This window comes from Dipodomys ordii, unplaced genomic scaffold (assembly GCF_000151885.1).
Source record: "Dipodomys ordii isolate 6190 unplaced genomic scaffold, Dord_2.0 Scaffold17, whole genome shotgun sequence".
Lineage (NCBI taxonomy): Eukaryota > Metazoa > Chordata > Mammalia > Rodentia > Heteromyidae > Dipodomys > Dipodomys ordii.
The window spans coordinates 17,958,997-17,973,399 of record NW_012267233.1 but is presented as its reverse complement, the minus strand read 5'-3'; the positions used below and the strand labels follow the sequence as shown (position 1 = coordinate 17,973,399).

The 14,403-nt window shown below is 34.4% G+C and overlaps 1 protein-coding gene across 1 annotated transcript in view; it reads left to right on the top strand.

The window, feature by feature from the left end:
• Nucleotides 1–13,836, top strand: part of Slc26a7 (solute carrier family 26 (anion exchanger), member 7) — a 110,190-nt gene extending 96,354 nt beyond the window's left edge. Inside the window, exons 15-19 of the mRNA XM_013012562.1 lie at nucleotides 1,537–1,585; nucleotides 7,437–7,537; nucleotides 10,915–10,969; nucleotides 11,049–11,152; nucleotides 12,578–13,836. Of these exons, the coding sequence (XP_012868016.1) occupies nucleotides 1,537–1,585; nucleotides 7,437–7,537; nucleotides 10,915–10,969; nucleotides 11,049–11,152; nucleotides 12,578–12,613 (345 nt within the window). The 3' untranslated portion in view covers nucleotides 12,614–13,836. The remainder of the gene's footprint in view (nucleotides 1–1,536; nucleotides 1,586–7,436; nucleotides 7,538–10,914; nucleotides 10,970–11,048; nucleotides 11,153–12,577) is intronic.
• Nucleotides 13,837–14,403: the final 567 nt, after the last annotated feature.

Here is a 14,403-nt window from a genome sequence, read left to right as displayed (position 1 = left end):
TGGCTTTGAACTATGTTACTTAGATCTCAGCCTCCTGAGTAGGTAGGATTACAGGTGGCACACTGTGGGGTTTTAACTTGCTGAATCTTTAGCCTTATGTTTCTCATCTGTAATCAAGATGGTTAAGTGTGTTGTTGAATGAAATGCACTTAGAATAGAGTATGGCATACTCAGTACTGCACTTTCAACAGTGTTCTGCCTATTAATGCTACACAAACTTAGCAAGCATTAGTTTGATTGCCTTCCCTTTTCATAAGGTTTTCCTCAACTACTTTGGATCATAACATCTCTTTTTTCTTTTACATCCTTGTCTGTCCCATCCAAATCTTAACCAGGCCTGGTCCCATTTAGCTTCTAAAAGTAGGTAAGATTCAGTACATTCAGGGTGGTATGGCTGTAAAATACATTCTTGTCTCTCAGTCACTCATATATGTGGGAAATTTTGGAACAACCATTTCTAGTGTTCTAAGAGCTGTCCTGAAGGATATTTCTCCCATTTACAACCTCATGCTTCTACCAGATGGTCTCACTGTGACCCATACCAGAAAGGCCCAGTATATAGAATCAGATATATGATTTGCAGAGGCAAGTTTCTTTATTTACCAAATAATAAAAAATTCAACATAGTGATAGTAGAGCGTAAGCTAAGTTAGAAAGCCTTCTAATTGTGGGGGCCTTTTGGATCTGCAGATTGTAAATTCATGCCAATTTTGCCTGCATCACTGCAACTCTTAGTCTCTCACTGTGTTCTTAGGATTTTACCTCTGAAGGAATATTGGGAATCATTACTAGTGATTTTTGTTCTCTTTAAAAAGGAGAAGATGTAGTCATAATTGGTCAAGTGTGAACTAGTTTTATTTTTAATCACAAAACCTTATTACGTTATGTAGCAGGACGCAGTTGTATTTTGAGTAGTATAGAGCTTTTTCTTTTTTTTTGAATCAATGTAAGTTCACACCATTATATGAATGTTTGATCATTTTTTGATCCAAAATCAAAACAGAGACTTGCAGAAAAAGTTTGAAGGAAGATATTCTAAGTAGATAATATAACTTATCTTCTGATCTAAAGTGTACTTAGCAGAGGCCTTTCATTGAGATTCTTCTTTTCTTTTCTTTTTTTCTTTTTTTGATCCAGTCGTGGGGCCTGAACTCTGGGTCTGGGCACTGTCCCTCAGCTCTTCAGCTCAAGGCTAGTGCTCTACCACTCAAGCCACAGCACCACTTCCAGCTTTTTTCCTTTTTGCTTATGTGGTGCTGAGGAATCAAACCCAGGGCCTCATGAGCCACCTTCCCAGCGGGAGATTCTTCTTTTCTAAATAAAATTCCTCACACTCAAAAAATAAGTACTTAGAACTCATCGTCATTTTATTATTTCTATGTTCCTTGCATACAGTATTCTGAAAACAAGGCTTGTGAAGAATGTTTTCTGGAGATTAGTTTTGGTTAGTTCTATGGAGAAAGGAATGTGATGCTTGTAAGGACCAGAAATAAATCTATGTAACTTGTCTCTTCTTTATATATGTTTTTATTTCAGTGTGAACAAAACACATTGCTGAATTCGCTGTCAAATGGCAACTGCAATGGTAAGTTGTCCTTATGGAAGAAAATGAGTATTCTGACTTGAATTTAGATTAGAGATGAAATCTCCTTTCCCATTGGTTCCCCACTGACTTCTTCCCTTTCTCCACCTCTCTCCTCTACTTTTCTTCTCCCACTTCCTTTGTTGTGCTCTCCTTACCCTTATTGTCTCCTTTTTCTTCTACTCTCACTTCCTTTGTCCTACTTCCTTTCCTTTTTTCTCCTCTCTTTGTTCCTCCTCTTAGTCAGCTTTTCTTCCTTTTGTCTTTTTCTTCCTCTTTACTTTCTCTTATTGTTTCTTTTACGTCATTCTCCTTCTCTACCCCCTCTTTTCTTTGACTTCTCCCTCTTCTACTTTTTATTCCTCCTTTCTTCTTTAGTGTTCCTTTTCTCTTCTTTTTTGTTTATTTCAAAGAAAAAGTAAATAAAAGTAATGAGTAACAGTAAATAAAATAAATGTTTTAAACACAGACTGATATTCATACTGTAGTTTTAATGTGAATCAGCATTTTCTTTCAAATATTATCTCCAAATGTTTTTCATTTTCACCCAAAACAAAAACAGCAATTTTAAACAACTACAGGTTCATACTTACTTGGGAGAAAAAAACCCTCAAGAAATGGCAAGAAATGTTTTCATCATTGGTGCCTGTTAAGTTAACCTGGTTGATATTTATTGATAACAATATCTTCTTGCTAAATGGAAAGTGGTTTTATTGGAAATATTTTGAAAGTATATATTTTATTATCTACTTTGAATTTTAGTTAAAAATTCCATGATTCCATCATTACAATAAACCTATAATTCAATATATAGATAATATATAGATTATCTATAAATATATCTATATCTATAAGCATATAGATAGATATATCTATAAATCTATCTATATATAAATACAGATATCTATCTAAAAGCTGAATAGATGATATGATTTATTAGTGAATGAAATAGTACCACATATGTTTCTCTTATTAGAAACAAATTGATGATAAGTCAATTTTAAAATTAAACATTACAAACTGCATAACATTTATTCCCCTCTTAAATGTTATTTTTATAAAAAATAGTTATTAATGTTCCTATTTTTAAGTGGCTTGGTTGTTCCTTCATTCCTCAATGTAACCTTGCATTGTTCTATAGACTATATTTTATTTACTATCATTTTCAAAGCAATTTGAGTTTTGTTTCTATATAGTCTTTTCAAGTTTCTGAGCATTTCAAATAATGGAAATAATATATTTAGACATATCAGCCAATAATTTTAAATTGTAAATCTTTAATAGAAGGACAATACATAGAAATAAGATCATTCCATGCCTTCGACTATTTGAAAATTAGTAAATACTCTTTGAAATTATGTATCACACAAAAAAGAAATTATAGTGAAAGTAATGATTAAAATTTATTTTACTAAATGAACTATGCAGAAAGTTTTAGGGAACACATAAAGCAGTACTGAAGGAAACAAAAACTAGAAGTCTACAAATAGAAAAATAGAAATCAAAATTAGGAATAAATACAAAATTAAGAGGACTGACATAACCAGTTTGGGTCTTTCAAAAGCAAAATAAAATGATCAAGTATCAAATAAACCTAAGGAATAATGGTAAATCATAGGTAAAGAATAGTAGTAACATAAAAGGTAATATATCATCAGATTCTAGGCATATGTAAGACATGAGAAAATAGTAGACATTTTGATACCAAAAGAAAATTGAGATGACATGGACAAATTCCTAGTAAGATATAATTTTCTAAAATTGATCTAAAACATAAAAGGAAAACATCCCCCAAAGTTTCTACAACTGGTAAAGAAATTAAATTATTAATGCAAAATCTTTCCATAGACAAGAAAATTTTCATACCTTAGTGTGTTCATCAGTAATTTTGACCAAAGTGGATAGATAGTAAAAGATTCTTCATGGTAGCATTGTTTATAATACCTCCCAAATGAACACAATATGAGGGATAAATGATATGTAGAAGGTTTATGTAATTTGATTATAAGCATATTAAAGTATCTAATGTACTACAGTGCATAACATATTTCCAGTCAATACATAACAGAATAGAATAGAAGTATATGAATCAGCTTAGTGTGTTATCTCAAGCTTGTAATCCTAGCTACTTGGGATGTCTGAACAAGTTGGCACATCCTGATTATCCCAGCTTCAGAAGCATAATGGCTAGGGACATGGCCCACACCTGTCTCATAGGGACATGAGGAAGCACAAATAGGAAGATCACAATCCAGGTCAGGATGGGCATTACGTTGAAAATAAACAACACACAAAAAAGATGACTGGAGTTATGGCTCAAATGGTAGAGTGTCCAGCAAGAACAAAGCCTTGAATTCTGTCTTTGGTGACATTCTCCTGTCTTTCCGTAACATTTTATTCATATATTTTCCAGGCCTCATAAAGCTCAAATGATTTGTTTATATGTTTGATAGTGAGTCTACTGAAGAGATAGACCTTCATCTCTCTTGTTCAGTCACTATTGACTTACATTTCCCAGGAGAGTTTTTAGAATAATCATTCAGTGCATCTGTGTTAACTGACTGCTGGGATAAGTGAATGAATGAATGAGGGAAATGTTCAGTAATATGTTCATGTTTTCTTTCTTGTCCTGAATGTTTCTTATCTCCTTATTTCTTGAGAAATTAGAGTTTTAAGATTGCTTCTCAAAAGTTAATTGATGCCAACAGGAAAAACACTTAATTTAAAAGAAAGTATGAGTGACTCAGATTGTCAAGAATCTTTTGAAGTATATAAAAAGGACTCCTAAATTATACGACTATGAATACTTTTTAATTAAAGGAGTTAATGAATATTCCACAGGAAAGATCTGGTTTCTACAGTCTGGAGTTAATTGCCCACCCACACCTGATGGTTAATTTCTTTCTGAAATGTTGTTTTTTGTAGATAAAGCCCATCATTTACCACATCCCACATGGATATAGATTAGTTGTTTCCTTTGCACATGCTCCAAGCTTACTTTGTTTTGCTTAAGGCAGGATATTAGCTGTGCATTCCCTTTACTCTTTTCTGGTATGATGTGATTTTTATTGCAGTAGTTGATTTACTTAGAAGCTTAGAACACAAGGTTATATCCATAAAACCAGTAACAATGGCAGAAATGGCAGAAATGAAAGGATACTATGTAAAAGGAACTTCATTTTTTGGAATGTTTTTGAAATGTACATTGAATATAAATTTTCATTTGAGTGAATTGTTAATTTCTTTTTTTACTTTAAAAGAGGAATCATGCATTGCTTCTTATAAAGTAGCTTGTTCAAAGAAATGATCACAACTATATGGTGTGAGGTTTTTTTTTGCTTAATATGGTTTTATTAAGGATATTCTGGGAATAAATATATATTTTAATTAAAAGAATAGTACACTGTGCATTAGTGGCTCATGCCTGTAATCATAGCTACTCTGGAGGTTGAATGAGATCTGAGCATTATGATTCAAAGCTAGCCCAGGCAGGAAAGCCCATGAAACTCAGACCTAAAAAAAGCCAAAAGTGGAGCTATGTCTAAAATGGTAGAGTGCTAGTTGAACAAAAAAAGCTCAGGGACAGCATCCATGCCCAAATTTCAAACCCCAGGACTGGCACATACACACACACACACACACACACACACACAGAATAGCACTTAGAAAACTAAAATATAAAATAAAAGACAAAGCACATCAATAGCATATATTGTGAGAAAAATGGAAGTAAAATTTGTGAATTGCTATTAATAAAGGCTAAACACTTACATTTACATGGTTATTAAACTATTGTGACAAATTATAAAATTATTACAAGTGACAAGAATTGTCAATACAGTTTAGCAATGAAGACTATATGGTAGATGAGAAAAGAAAGAAAAGAGTTTCTGAAAAATTCTAATACCTTATGTATTGACATTTTACTAGTAATTTAGACAGTTAACATCAATCTCCCTGGTTAATCTAAATACAAATTATTTTTTGTTTTTAGTTTTAGCAGTGATATAGTAGTCAGGGCCTTGCATTTGCTGGACTTGTTGGGTTTGCTGATGTGCTACTACTTAATTAAGCCACACTTGCAGCCCAACACTTTGAAGTTTGAGGTTCTGGTGTAGCATGTGAGGCCAATGGATGCACAGTCCTAATCCATACCAACTACTTTGCTCTTTCTTACAGCAGAAACATGCATAAGGGAAACTCCAATATAGTGCCTGGCATACACTTGACCTTCAGCTCTTACTGGTTGAATGTTAGCCAGGGAGGTCTGAGAATTTAAGCTGTCGTTAGTGTTTAATTAAAGCTGCCCCTTTGGTTGGGTGGCTGGTGTTTTTTGTTTTTGCTTTTTCTTTTCTTTTTTTTTTCCATAAAGCATTACTTTGTTAAACCAATGAGATATCTACTTTTCATAAATTTCCATTATTTTTCAACTACTCATTTTTAATCAAATATCATTTAATGTCCCAATTCTATCCTTGGTTTTCAGAGTATTATAATCTTGAAGACAAGAGTAAAACTATGTTGTTCATCTGTTAGTACCCACTGCATTTTTAACAACTTCTTGTATGTAGTACCTATTCTGTAGCTATTATTCAATTGATAGATATGAATCTAGATTTAAATTCAAATACATGCATTAGAAATTACTTTGTAACGTTTTTCCGTTTCCTAACAGTTAATGCCATATAAAAATTTCAATGCCATCCAGACATGGTGGCTCATACCTTTAATCTTAGCATTTTTGAGGATTTTGAGTTCAACACTAAGGTGAGCTATATCATGATTCCTTGACCAGCCTGGGATTTGGTATGGGATCTGTCTCAAGAACAAACCTAAACAAAATACCTAAAAACCAAAATAATATGTTTTATTTCTGTGTCTATTTTATATTCCTGCTCATTTGCTTTTATCTCTTAATTGCAGTTTTTTGTTAAATGCACTCTTTCTTTCATATTTTCCTTCATGTTTAGAAACATCCACTTGATCGTTAGTGGGACAATTACAGTGAAAAACCTTGGGCATTTTCAATGGCAAAACTAATCCAATTAAGCATGTGTGTGTGTGTGTGTGTGTGTGTGTGTGTGTATTTTTTACCTCAGAGAATTTCTTGATAACCAATGAACTGGAGCTTATTTAATAGACTTTGACTAGAAATAGTGCATGACCGACACATTTTGGAAGGCCTAACTGGGTCCTATCACTTTTAGAAATGTCACATGAAGAAACGGTGGCCCTGAGATTGTCGTTCAAAAAGAAGTCAAGAATTCCTCAGTAAAAGCATTTTCTTGTCATATATGCTTAGAGGCAGATTTAGGCAGATTTCCTGGGATACCAAATGAAACTCAATTTTCAGGGTTCCTTACACATTTCCCTAGTTATTGTCAGATAAGCCCTACCAGTGGATTTGCTTTAAAGAGTGAATCCAAAAGTGCATAAGCCTCATGCATCACAAAAGCAGACTCTACCTCTATGCCTATTCATGTGGTGAAGAGTGTGTGGGATTGTGTAAAACATGTTATTTACCATGTGAGAGAATTCTGTCCCAACCCCCAATTTAGTAAGATAATCCTTTCAAATTCATTTTAACCTGCTGAGCCTTAGTTTCTCTATTTGAGAAATAATCCTGATCAGATCATTAAACTATCTTATCCAATTCTCTCTGATTTATATGGTTGATACCTGAGATAACATTCTCATCATCAAAAATCCAGATTCAGAAGTAATAATTGACAAAATTAGATGTCAATAAATGTTGAGAATTCATGTTGTTAAACATGTCATTTTCCTACCATTCAAGGTAACAAGAGAAATCCCTAGGAACCCTCCCTAACTTAAGTCTCTGTTCTTCCTACAGATGAATTGGCACAGCCCTGCTCTAGTGAGAAGTGTTCTTTAGTCTTGGATTGCACTGGCTTGACCTTTTTTGACTATTCTGGAGTATCTATGCTTGTCGAGGTATGTATACAGACTGTGTTTAGAGTGAATCACCCCTTCTCTTTAGTAGTAGAAGTTTCCATCAGCCATTCTCTCCATTCCAGAGTTTAAGCTTGCCTCCTTTCCCATAGGGATGTAGGACTTGGGGCCTCAGACTACTATAGGTTTATTTACAGCAAATCTCATCTACGTAGTGCTTCCTTGTCTACTTCTGTCTGTTCGGTCTAATGAAGTTGCTACAGCTACTTTTTTCTTGGGTTCCCTCCTTCTCATTGTGGCCTGCAAGCCTGCTTGTGGCAGAAAGCTGAGCTTCTGGTAGGGATCCACTTGTTTGTCTTTCTATCAGTGCTGTGCTGCCTGAGACCTAGTAGATACTACATTTTTTTTATTTCTGATGGATAGGACAGTATTGGATTACATATTTCCAAGGTCAGAAGTAGAAACTGAACATTGATTTTTAAAGAGTTCTGATTAGCAACGTTGATCTTGTATCACTTTGTTGACTTTCTTCTCTTTTTTTCTCTTTCTTTCTCTTCTCTCTCTCTTTCTTTCTTTCTCTCTCCTTCCTTCCCCCCTCTCTCTTTCTCTTTCTTTCTTTCTTTCCCTTTCTTTCTCTTTCTCTCTCACTTTTTTGTTTTCTTTTTGGTGCATACTCTACTTCCTTTGTGGTTACCATCAGAGTTTCAGCTTGCTTCTTAGAACTCTAGCACTAATTTTTACCAGCTTAATTTCAGCTACAAACAAAAATTGTTACTCTTAATCACCTTTACCCAGATACTCCTTCAGTTGTTGATGTCACAAAATCCATCTTTATGTATTATATGTCCAAAAACCAGACAATCACTTTTGTACATTAGTCTCATAACAATAGAAATTAAGTTATAAGCCAGTTATAATAAGTTATCCAAATATTACCCTTACCAGATATGTTTATTTCTGCAGATGCCTTTCATTACTAGCTAGTATACTTTCTAAAAGATTTTTATTTGCATATATTAATTGTACACAGAGAATTTTTGTGCTGTTTTCATACACGCATTCAGTGTACTCCAATCAAAACTACAAGAGGAGTTTTTGTTTTAGCAATAGCAGATACCTAGAAAACAAAATAATATACAAATAAAAGCTTAAATACTTCAGATCTTGAATCTAGTGGCCATTTTTGGAAAGTTACACCTTTTTATTTTGTTGTTGTTTACTATAAAACTTTTGCACAATTGAGTAGATGCATGATTCAGTATGAATATTTAATTTTTTTGCAACTAAACCTGGATTGTAAGTATAGTATCTCTTCATTTTTTTGTGCTTTGTGTTGCCAAGGTCTTGAAGAGTACTCTAATTTATCTGGGTACTCATCTAAAATGCACTCTTCTGAGACTTGGTTCTGGCCTAGCATTTTCAATTTAAACATTCGTAGGTGTTTCTAAGCCAGGTGGATTAAGGATCATTTTTGGAGACAGTGCACTAGGATTGCACTTTTACAGAGAAAGGTTAGTAGGTTTATTTTGGCTCAATTGTATTTTAAATTTGTTGTTGAAATTGTTAGCTACTTTAGAATTTTTTTTCAAAACATGACATAGGGTAAAAATGAGGAAATGGCTACTCTCTCTTCTTGAGCTGGGGTCTAAAGTTGATGGTGCAGAGAAATCCCAGCAATATAGGCACTGGGTCTGAGGAGAAAGGGCTTCCCTTTTCCTCCCACATAGTAGTGGTTTTAAAACTCCCTACAGTGAAATGAGGGAATGAGGCAACTGATAAGCTTAAAAAAAACATTGTAGAAAAATGACATCTGCCCCTAGTTAGGAGTTTGTTTTTTAAACAGGTATACAAAACTAGCAGCAGTTTACCTCAGTCTTTTTTCCCTTTTTCCTTTTTAATTTCTCACTGCTGTTTGATTTATTTCATCCTGGTTTAGTACTATTTTGATATATGCTAAGAACATAGGCTTTGAAGATAGATGAGTCTTTTAATAATTGCCTATTTGTGAGATCTAAGCTCAAGTATTGGTTTGCTTTTCAATGAACTAGAAGTGGAAATACTGAATCTGTCATGTTATTGTGAGGCTTAGAGATAATATACTATTCATAAAGTACCTACAAATCTATCTGACAGTTAGTCAGTACTCAGTAAGTATTCTATTACTGTTTGCCTCAATTTTAAAAAGCCATGTTTCTAAAAGTAAAGTAATTGTAACTAATATTGGTTCTTAGTCCAGCCATCTTGAAAGTACAGGGCAAAAAGCCACAGGGACTTTTCAGCCATCCATACCTTCCTGTTTTCTACCAACACTCCCTGGGTTGTGTGTTCAGTCTCTTTATAGAGAATATTCTTCCCAGAGTTGCAGTAGGGTGAAGTGACTGCTATTTATTATTTCACTTGGGAAACTGGAGAAGCCGATGAACTAGAGAGGTCAATGAACTGGAGATTATGTTTATCCACATCAACAAGCCACCCAGAGCAATATGTTTGTGCTTCATTGAGCTTAAAGAAAAGTCCAACACTGGGAGGTCACCTTGAGTTAATCACTGTTACTTATAAAAAACAGGAGCCACTTATGCAATGTCAAAGTCTGAGTTTATATATATTTCATATTTTGTTTGTTCATTTATGTTCACAGTGATGTAACTATCTTCTACAATTCTCACAGAGATGAAACTGTTTACCTTTAGAATAGAAATAAGAGAAATTGGATGGATCAATTATATGGTTAGAATTATTACAGATGTAACTCCTATATTTCATCTGCACAACACTTTGTTATTATACAAAATTCATCCATCCTATTGTAACTATAACTCTTAGATTTACTTTCAGTGAATACCACAGGCTGACATTGGTCTGGGTGAATTGAGATCGAGGCCTTCCTTAAGTTTCTTCTCCTTATATTTTCTAGAACTTAAAGAGGCAAAAAAGTGAGTTCTTATCTCTCATTTTGATAGATTAGACTTGATAGACTCTAAAAGTGGAAATTGGGTGGTGAAAATTGGCTCGCATCATTTCGGATGCGATGCCTGGGATCAAGAGACTGAATAGTCTCAAATTCTTATTATAAAACATTAAAGTCAGCAGTAGGTCAACAGACACCAACACCTTCCTAAGTGGGTTGTTCATTGACTTCTAATGAAAACTTGACCTCTGTTTTAGCTAATGTCTATGGGGAAAGGAAGGTGATGTTTTGAGTTTTCCTGCATGAATTAGAAAACGTAAGTAGCCAAACTCAGTCTCAGCATAGGTGGATGCCTCATTGCATCCACCTTAATCAGTTAGATTATGACCAACTGTGTAACAATACCTCCCTCTGGTGGTTTGAATTCAAAGCACGGAATTTCTTTCTGAAGACTTGTTCCTTTGTCAGCTGGTCTGAATTAATCATGGGTATATTATTTTAATTCTTCCAGGTTTACATGAATTGCAAGGGCAGGAATGTGGATGTATCACTAGCCAGTTGCACAGGTAAGAGAGTCTCCTTCCCTAACAGCCAATGTGATCCTCTGCTACTCCTCATCTTTGTGTTACTTGAACTCTCTTATAGCCTCCTTGATAAAAGCAATGACGTACTGTGGAAACCTGGATTCCGAGAAACCAATTTTTTTTGACTCAGTATCTGCAGCCATCAGTAACATCTACTCAAATAAGGTGGGTTGATCAAGGTAGCTTGTAAGAGTTGAATGGAAAATAAGAATATAAAATCAAGGGATTTGGATCTTTAATTATTCTATTTCTACCTCTCTGGCATTTAAAAACTCCAAATCTCCTCTTTTTCTCCACTTCAGTTCTTTACTATGAATAAAGAAACTTTCTTCCATTAGGCCAGTTATGAGTAAGTACTTAATACATTTGGCTGTTCTCACAAGGTCACTGCTGAGAGATTCAACAATCACCTATCAAGAGCTGTACTTTGCTGCTGCTCCCAGGATACAACTCACCGCTCTCAAATGTAAAGGGGGGGAGGAAACCCCTATAAATGTGGAATTTTATGCTTTTATCTCAGCTCAGATATCCTTTCCTCTAGATTTACTTGTTTATTTATTACTAAGTTTTTTTTATTGTGAAAATACCCTACAGAGGGGTTACAATTACATGAGCAGGGTAATGAGTACATTTCTTATCAAGCATTGTTGCCTCCTTCTTTGTTTCCCCTTCCCATCCCTGCCCTCCCATCTCTCCCCCGGCCGGCCCCATTTACCTTGATTTCCATCTTTGGAAACATTATTTGCAGAATAGAGCTCACCTGGCGGGAAGTGTGGAGTGCACACCTTCCAAATGCTCCCAGGGCTGTAAGTTCCAGAACATTTTCTTTGACTTGAATCATTTAGCATTTCCCCATCCCTAGAACAATATTTGATGCCTTCCAGGATCACCCCTATTCTATTCAGTGAGAATAGGATGTATTTACCAAGCAATAATAATAATAATAATAATACCACTATTATTATTGTAATTACTGTTGTTGTTATTATTACATATCTAACACTTATTGAGTGCTCACTGTGTTCTCAGGATATTCTAACAGCATTATTACATTAACTAGCCAAACTTGCCACTGCTTTAAGCAGAAGGCACTATTATTCAGACCATTTTTAGAAATGAGTAAACCAAAGCTGAAGGTAGTGTGCCATTTGGGCCAGTTTAAAAATCAGTGATGTGATGCTGGACCTGTAGCTTTAAGTCACTCTATCTGCTCTGATGCTTCATGGATTGTCTTCTTTCTTGCTTGCTTGCTTTTTTGCTTTCCTTCTTTCTTTCTTTCTTGCTTGCTTGCTTTCTCTTTCCCTCTCTCTCTCTTTCTCTCTCTTTCTGCTGTCACTATATCACAGCTCCACTCTTCTGGCTTTTTGGTGGTTTATTGGAGATAAGAATCTAATGGCCTTGCCTGTCCAGGCTGGCTTTGAACTGTTATCCTCAGATCTCAGCGTCCTGTAACCCTAGGTGAGAGCCATCAGTGCCCAGTTGGATCATTCATTTTCCTAGCATGGTGGGACCACATCTGTTGTGTTTATTTCTGCACTGATTTAAGAGTTGAGTAAAAAGCACATGCTTTTTCTTCCTGTCTTCTTTCAGAATTTGAACAAGCTCAGTGACCACAGTGAAGTGTGAGGTCTACCTATTGCTGTCTGGATCTTGCTCTGAGGAAGAAACATATGCTGGCATTTTGCACAATATTTTTTTGTGCAGACCCTGCACATGACCTCTGCTACAATAAGAATGATGTGACTTACTAACTGCATTGCCACTGGTCAAGAATTGTCAACTTTTTTTTCCTAATCCTTTTTAGTAAGCAGATTCATTTTGTTATATAGAAAGAAATGCACATGCATTTAGCTATAGCAAATTGAGAACAGACATGATTTTTTTCTTTATCACAGTATTGTATATTGTTTTATAACTCTTTTGTTGTAAGCTGATTTTTAAAACTGATAAACACCTTTATCATGAGTGATTTGAAATATTTACAAGCCATTTGTCAATACAATGCACATGATCTTCACAGAAATAAAGCACCAGAATAAATGGTAAACTATAATTCATCTATCTTCATATTTTCAACAGATTCACGCTGAAGCACTGAAAAATGTCTTCATATTAGTAAGAAAACAGTAGTAGCTTAATAAAACCAAGATTTTAACGTTGGTCTCCTTTGTTGTAAATATTAGAAAATGCTTAGGCCAGTTTGCTCTAATTTCCACATTCCCCATCTCATAAGAGGCTCCATTTTCTACTTTAATTTTATTGGAGCCAGAAAATATGGAAATTATATACCCTGCAATTTTTTCACAAATATAATTTTTAAATGAGAAAATACCACTAAATCGAGTAGCCTTGTATACTTTTTTACTGTAAGAATTTTGGACTTTATTTCAGAGACAGAATTAACAAGAGAGCTTAGATGTGAATATCAGTAAACTCACCCATCCAACAAGATAAGTAACAAACTCTACTGGCTTCTGTATAAGTTATTGTTTGCATGCTTGGACATGTATTTGCAATTGCACACAAATACACAGACTCATGCTTTTATCTAACAAATTGTTTTACCCAGGAAAGAAAAAATATTTTTATAAATAGACTCATAATTATGCTGTAGCCTTAATAATGTTTTTAACTCCCCTAGAAATTGCCAATATAAGAAATAGTCAGATACTTTAAACTGAGATTGATAAACAAATTGAAAATAACATTAATAGACTGGTCGTTTAATGGCTTTCACAGGCATCTGTTAAGAAGAAATCTCAGGGCTTGTGTGGATGAAAGCAATGCAGAACAAATGTGCAGTAAACATTCACATGGTCCTTAATTTTGACACTAAATCCTTGGTAGGACAATGTTTTGTTTTTTTTCCAGAAATTATCAAATCATTTTAATTATTATTGAAATGAATAGAAAGGATAATATTAGATTCTTCATCACCAATAGAAATTAATATGAGCAAGGGTGGCTCACATTCTCATCAAATACTCTTTCAGGGAAAGTTGGATGTAATATACTCTGCTTCGTCCAATTAAATTATTGCAATGGTGGATGGTAGTAATATTCACCATCCCTAATCCATTGGTCACTGGCAAATAAACATGAGTCAAGGAAAGTCAAGAAAAGAAAATATATTTTGATATGTGTAAATTGATATTCTGCCATGCAATTTTGGCCTATAATTGAATTCATGTGTTGCAGACCATTTTGTAATTTGTTAGAGATTATGGGGCATTCATGCTGTTAAAATCATGGTAGTTAATCAAGGGATAGTTTGTTCTATTTTATTGTTAATGCTGAGAAAATGGTGGCTGAGCAGTTGCATTCAAATGCATTTCAATGCTTAGAGCTCAAGTTTAGTGGGTAACATTTGAAAGTAACCTGGTGTCAGATGTTAACATTGTATTTAAGAGAAGGAA